We start from the raw sequence: 7,431 nt of genomic DNA on the forward strand, positions 1-7,431 counted from the left end.
ATTTTTTTCTCAAAATGTACCTTTAGTGTTCATCATGTGATTTATTGATCCATGAGATCATTCTTTTACCACATTTTCTGTTTTAATATGGTTTCTACTATTCTCCCTATGCTAGAACAATTTATTTGAATGTAAGCTTATAAGTTGAATACCCTAGAAGCAGTAGACTACATAGACACTCTGGTGTTCTCAAACATATTCTCTGCTTTCCATTTGTTTATCTTATATATCACTTATGTTTTCTCTTAATTTTACCTGAAAAACTCAGACTTCAGCTAGAATGTCACCACTGAGAGACATGCTACCAAGTCTTCTGGTCTGCTGAACTATGTCTAAATAACTGGGAAATGTTTGTTTTCTATTTCCACTTTTAAAGTATTAAAATGGTCTTAGATTCTAAGCTAGAGAAAAGTAAAATTTTGCTTCTTTCCTAAGATGGCCTAATGGATGATCAAGAGGCAGGAAGACACTAGAGAAATATAGATCTGTTTCATACTTCTTTTCTATTACATTTTTGAACATTTGGATTAATGATGCTTATAGATAGTCCAACATTATTTAACCTGCATTGTTGTTATTGGACTAAAAATTTGCTTTTATAAACTACCTCGGATATCCATCCCGTTGATACAAAGGATCTTATGAGTAGCAACAATCTCTTGCTTTGATTTTGCAAAAATGATCTCTCTTCATTCACTGTGAACTTAAATAAGTTTTATGGCATCTTGAATGCTTGCCAAACTTCCGATTTTTACATGCACATCACAAAAGCCTGGGTATATATTATATTAAATGGAAACAGGAGACTTTCTTAAAATTTCACACTGAATTTGCTGTTTATAAATGCTTAGATTTTATTTTATAAGAAGAAATCCATTATATGCATGCATGCATTGACAAGAAAAAAAAAAGAATTAAAGTTCTGCTTCAACAAGGACCCTGTTAACAGAACATTGCAGGGACGTGCACTTTGCACTTCTTAAAACAAACACTCATTATTAAAGACAACTCGGCACCTCAAGACCTTGAGAAAAGTGTCGATCTTATGAGTATCCCGTCTCAGGCAGCGGACAAGGCTATAAAAGGCAAAAAGTTGAGTGTCTTCATCAGCTGACTTTAAGTCTGACAGTCCAGACCAGACAGGGGAGTCAGTTTCTTCATATACAGTCTTGGTCTAAAAATCAAATGGACAGGTATTATTAACATTATCTTTTATCCCTTTCTGTATCTATATGCTCTGTGTGTGTGTGTGTGTGTGTGTGTGTGTGTGTGTGTGTGTGAAATATTTTGGGTAAAATTCTTCCAGTGACATCTACATTGATTTTTTTAAGAGAGCTGCTTTTACCAGCAATTCATGGCAGACCCCTTTAGATCTGATTCCCTAGTCTGTGGGCTACAAAGTGAAGATACCACATCACACATGTGACACAAATTCTGAAAGTAAATTCAGGTCCTCACACATGGAAGGAAGGCACTCACAAACATGATGTATCTCCCAGTGCACCTTTCTCATAAATATTTAATTAACCCTGGTAGAACATAGGGGACTATACATTAATAGTGAAAAATGCTGGAAATTAAGGTAAAGTCATTAGATACCTAAACATAAATTGAAGCAAGCATATGTACTTTCTGACACTCAACTGATTTCAGATGAGACACATTCACACACGAGTGGACAAATAGTGAACCAGCAAGGTACTATTGCTGGGTACATGAAATTAACTAAACTACAATATAAAGGCTAGCATCAGTTCTTTTACTTCGGGAAGTTTTATGTACAGTACTTTCCATGATGTGCCCTTCATACCATGTTAGTTCTGGTAGAGAGTCTTGATCCTTCCATTATTTTCAGGTAAATGCATTCTACATTTATATACTATATTGCACATGAGCAGAATATTTTATTTAATGTATTATGGTGCAGGTTATGTAGGCTGTGACAGCTATAAGATCTTCTGAATTAGTACACCGGAGTGTCCACCCTATTCAAGAAAGGTACTGTCAAAATTTCTACGAGGTACACTACTATTTTCTACACAGATCACTGTTCTATGGGCTTATTAGATAACCTGGTATTTGGGTTCAAATCCTTTTTGAATGACATAATACAAAAATTTTATAAGTAAAATAAACAAAGACACAATGTAGAAACACCTTACCCTGTTGAGAATGGTTTTAAGTCCCTCCAGAAGAACAAGACTTTTAGCCTTCACAGCATTGACTGTTTTCAGCATATCATCAGAAGGTTTTGGAAGAGAGGGCACTGCCGACACCAGATGTTTCAGCGGTTCTTCCCAGGCATTAGTGATGTTGATGATTGCTTTCAGAAGGTCTTCAGTCTAAGCAAACATCATTGGATTTAATATTAAACTAGGTAACATACAGCTCGGTAGATAGATTCTTGTTTTTTTTTTTCACACGAGAGACAATCTACAGTATACTTTTATTATTAATACTATATTAATGATTTTATAATATATAAATATTGCATAAATATAAAATGACAACTACTGAATTCCACTTGGCTAAATAAAACTAATAGGGTTTTAATAAATTTGGCTATTTCAAATGATCATATTTTGTGTTTCCTCAACATTCAACACTTTTCCCTAGCTGTTAGAACTGTTCTCTTTGGTGGCTTAGCCTGCCTATGAGAAAACCAGGTTTACATAGCTTAGTAGGTGTCCAAAGACATGACTCATGTTACATATATGCTAACACTGTGAGGAGTTAGTGGTTCAATTAATTTCTACAATAATGAATAAAATTAGTTTCTCATATATTATTTAAGTACTTATATATTATGGTAGAATATTAAAACAGGTGAATGCAGACAAAAATGGCTTTCAAATTCTATTTCTTATTTATCTGCATGATTCTGCTGTCTTTGTTTCTAAAGGAATTGCTTATTTATTGGTATGTATCAAAGAAAATTTATTACAAAGCATTACTTTAATATCAGGCATCAGTAAAATTTAGAATGCAATTTTAACCTGGTAAATCTTAGGCCACAGACACAGTCATACAAAATAATTTCTTTTGATAGTTGTTGATTATAAAGTTTGTGAGGAGTATTATAGAGCATTAAAATAAAGACTAGAGAGTAACTCAACCAGAATCTCAGAGAAAAGTAAGTTTATGAACAAAATGAACACATCAACGTTGATCACCAACATTGTGCTAGGAGCATTAGACAAAAATGATTAAGAAGGATTGCATGGCATGAAAGAAGTATAGTGTAAATGAATTCTGCATACTGTTTGGAACTCCAGATTGCTGCCTTCTTAAAGGTTCTATTATCAGAGACTGTCAACATGAAATACTTTGGTACCACCAGTGTGCTATTTATATTGTCTAGGAAAGTAATATGTACAAGTGTTTTCTTCAGTTTCTTTTTCTGTATTATAACCACATGTTATTCCTGAGAATATCTTGTGTAAAGGTTTCTTGTGATGGTAATATAAGCATAACTGGATAATAGATTATATATATGAGAAGGATATACATTATTAATTACATAAATAAAACTGATATTTATGACACATAGTCTGAATGAAGAGATCAGACACATACACATTAGCTCTTCAGAGTTATGTAAATCTCACCAAAAGAGAAGCCATCCAGAGGAACACCTTTAGCCTACAAGGAAGTCTCTTATACAGCCTAAGTTCAGATATAAGAGAAAGCAGAGCAGTGAGGCAGGATGATAGAAATAATGACGGAGGAGAAAAAGGTCCAGGATAGTTGAGGAACTTGAGAAGAAAGGACACACTGCTCCTTTAGTCACATGATGCCATAGGAAGGATCTTTAGGGTTATATCACAAACACAGGGGGATTTTATTTATTCCATATTTATATGAATATATTATAAATGTTTGTCCAGTTCAGATCAAAACTTTCCAGGGATAAGCAGAAGGTGCTGGTAAAAATAGTTTCCTGTGTGGACAATTGCAACTCTGGGACCATGTGAGTTGGCAGGCATCTTACTGAGTGCTAACATTAACAAAAGTATTTTGTGATTCTTCATTGACAGCTGAATCTTCCTTTATCTATTCGGTCTGAAATTATCACAACTTTTATGGGCTTAGTAATCACACAGATCACAATTAACATGTGTATAGCAAGACTGTTTTGGTAAAAATCAGAGAAGAAACGTACTTTTGTTTCATTGACTTCCTGACGAGAGTCTGGAGTATGGATGGAAGCGGTGTGGCATATCCTGGGCATCCTCTTAGGAAACCAACTACTCTTGAAAAAGTTTGAATCCTGGAAGAAATTAGATATTCAACTTTTGGGAATTCAGAATTGAATAAAAACCAACATGATAGTTTGATAACCTGCAGATTTTTGATACGTAAGAGCAAAATGTAGAACACTAGAAAGATGGAAACGTCATTCAGTTACCTTTTATTCCTTTACATTTGTAAACTAACTACCCTCCATCCTCTTCCCTTCTTTACTTTCCTTGTATTGTACTTGCTAATGGCATTTCTTGGAAAGAAATCACTAAAATGGACCAAAATTTGTAAATTTTTACATCTTTAAGTATCAGTTTTTCCAGGCTGAGAGTCATAGAATTATTATTGTTTACACATATTTAAAACATCTGGTTTTTGTCTGCAAAAAAGTCTATTATTTTTTAAAAGGAAATTATTGATTTATAAATTTGCTCTCATACATCATCATGTGTCAGTACTGTAAAAAAGTTCATGAAAAATGTAGGGTTCTCTCATATTGTTACAGTCAATAATGAATCATTAAATTCTAGGCATATTTTAAGGAAATATTTAGCAAAGATTGAAGTAAGAATTCACAAAATATTTAAAGTTTCTATATAAATGGTATGAAGGATGTGCTGGCACAAGGTATTTTTTAAGAAAATACAAATTACTTAATTCTATCTATCAGAGAGTTAATGGGTTCTTAGAAATTTGAAAATTTATGAGAGAAGAATAAAGGGTATGAGAAAAACTAGTAACAGAAAATAACCATGGGAATATATATTCCCTATAAACGTTGAGATATGTAATCCATATTTAAATGGATTAAAAATAAAAAATTTAAATGAAATTTATATGGTTTAAAATGAAAATTCATATGGTTTAAAATGAAAATTTGCTTTGCTGTTTCCTCAATGGCACAATCAAATAGTTGAGTTATATCAATGAAGAAGAGAGAACACATTTTGTTTCCATAGCAGTCCTTCAATTTCACTAAGAAACTCATTACTGAAAACAACAGGCCATGATTCTTTGCATTTATGAGCTTATGTGTAGCTATTTTGTTTTGTTTTTCTTTTCACTGTTTGCACGGTTTTAATTTTCTTTATCTCGTTTTCTCTCTACACAATTAGCTCACTTCATTTTCCATACACTACCTATCTTCAGATCAGTAAGTAAGGAATGCCCACAAAAACAGAACCCCTGGAAATATGACCAGGAAATCCAAATTCCAATGAAGAAGTTTAAAGTAATTATTGCTAAAGTTAGTGCAGGAAAACTTGAAATATCATTAAATTCTTTACAATTTTTTTGAGATTTTTACGGAACTTCACATTCTTCCCATTACACAGTTTCCTATATAATTCATTGTACTACCTACAAAAATGAAGTATTTGTAATTGGACACATGAGTCATTCCAATTTAATTAGTGGTCAGCTATTTGAAGGCCCTTTTAGATAAGAATCCAGAAGTAAGGACATTACTTACAAATTCATAGTAGATATCTGCAGCCAGGTTATATGTGACGTGAGACTGTTCAACTACACGATCATACAGGTCTTCAGTGGACACAACGCCAGTTGGTTTGGAGGCTGCATGCTCCCAAAGGAGCAGACTTGAGACTAGCAGCAACATGCACATCCCGGCTGTCAGAGAAACAATAATGAGAGGAACTATACAAAGTAGCAGACAGCTAAACAAGCTGTGAATGTGCCCCGATGGCCTCTGCTATGTGATTTGGGTTGATGTATCTTAACTGACTATTCACGTTTACAATTTGGAAAATGCAGAGAAATAGATAAAAGTTTTCCATAGAGACTTAGAAATGGGGGAGACATTTCACAGTTTGCATTGCCCCCGAAACAGCTCCTCAAGTTTGCAAACACATGGAGTTTGCCTAGCCACGAGCCAAGACTGCAAGTAGTCATCTGCATCTATTTGAGATTCTAGAGAGTTTCACTTTCTTAAATACTTTACTATTGTAACTAATTCATTTACCTTTCATGTATCACTTCAGACTTAGGTTATTTGATAGTTTATCCAGGTTGTTTTATGTGAGCAGATATTCAGTTTGGCATACAAAGTAATTTTAATTTCCTGTTTCTATGCTTGAAGTGATTGGACTACTCAGTTGTTCTCAATATAGCCTAATTCTCTGTAATGTAAATTTTCATTATCTTTTCCTTTTAGAAGGTACCTTTTGAAATGGACCGTGCTATACAATTAACGATGTTTCAATATCAGTAACACTGTCTCATTTTACCCTCCTGTTAAGAAAGGTATCACAAAATAATTGAGCATTGCCTTGTGTCTGCAACACAAGGAAGAGCCTATTTGAAAACTCTCAGCTGAAACTTAATTGAGCAAGTAGAATAGAGAGTTGCCTTTCAGCTCCGTGTTCATTGTCTATAGAAGAAACCTGACCAGGTATCAATTTTCCAAAAATATAGAATAGATAGCATCAAAGAAATTGTACTGTACAAACAGCCTTGTGAATTATAGACTAAGGAAGTCTTAGAAGTACATGATGGATGGGTACTTACCAGAGCTTGGAAATGTTGAGGTGAGCTGCATCTCTGAGGTGATCCACCAGAGTATGAACTTCAACTCAGGTGAAGCAGAGTGCTGCTTTCAGTCAACTTCCCACCTCCCATATATACCAGCAGCCTGTACCCAAAGCCAGACATAGCTTCAGGCCATATGGAATCAATGTCCGTGGATCAGCGGCGTTCTTCCCTCAGGGTGGATTTACATCCTCTTTACATTTGCCACCATTATTTGTCGATATGTGTCATCAGGCTGCATTCCATTACATCATCAATAGAGTTCCAGTCATTCTCCAAATCAACAAGGCAACCTCTTCATTGGTTACTCATTTCCAGGTAAGCAAGAGAAACGAATTATTCCCCCATACTTTTCCCTGGTTCCAGATCTTAGAAATGTGTCCGAACTTCTGCTCTGTACCCTACTGGTTCCAGTTTGGAGAAATGCTTTCAATAATTCACCCTATAGCCACATAAGTCAATGATTACAGACTGTTTTAACTAAATGCAAATGTATTTCATTAATCATTAAAATTGTAAAATATTTATCTCAATAGACTAGGTAATGGTTCCAGTAATCAACAGGTCTAAACACAAACGTTCAGAAGTCATTTTGACAACCACATCATTTCCATTTATGAAATGTCAACTTATAAGTGCAGA

At 34.3% G+C, this 7,431-nt stretch overlaps 1 protein-coding gene across 1 annotated transcript; it reads right to left on the reverse strand.

Moving 5' to 3' along the window:
• Positions 1-837: 837 nt before the first annotated feature.
• Positions 838-6,871, reverse strand: LOC126501631 (prolactin-3D1-like). The gene is made up of 5 exons (XM_050142386.1): positions 6,769-6,871; positions 5,714-5,871; positions 4,163-4,270; positions 2,163-2,342; positions 838-1,174 (listed from the first exon to the last, which is right to left on the reverse strand). The coding sequence occupies exons 1-5, from the start codon at positions 6,797-6,799 to the stop codon at positions 980-982; spliced, it is 672 nt and encodes a 223-aa protein (XP_049998343.1). The 5' UTR covers positions 6,800-6,871; the 3' UTR covers positions 838-979.
• Between the last annotated feature and the right edge of the window lie 560 nt (positions 6,872-7,431).

The sequence above is a fragment of the Alexandromys fortis genome, unplaced genomic scaffold, assembly GCF_014885135.2.
Source record: "Alexandromys fortis isolate MF-2015 unplaced genomic scaffold, M_Fortis_MF-2015_v1.1 scaffold_5, whole genome shotgun sequence".
Taxonomy (NCBI): domain Eukaryota; kingdom Metazoa; phylum Chordata; class Mammalia; order Rodentia; family Cricetidae; genus Alexandromys; species Alexandromys fortis.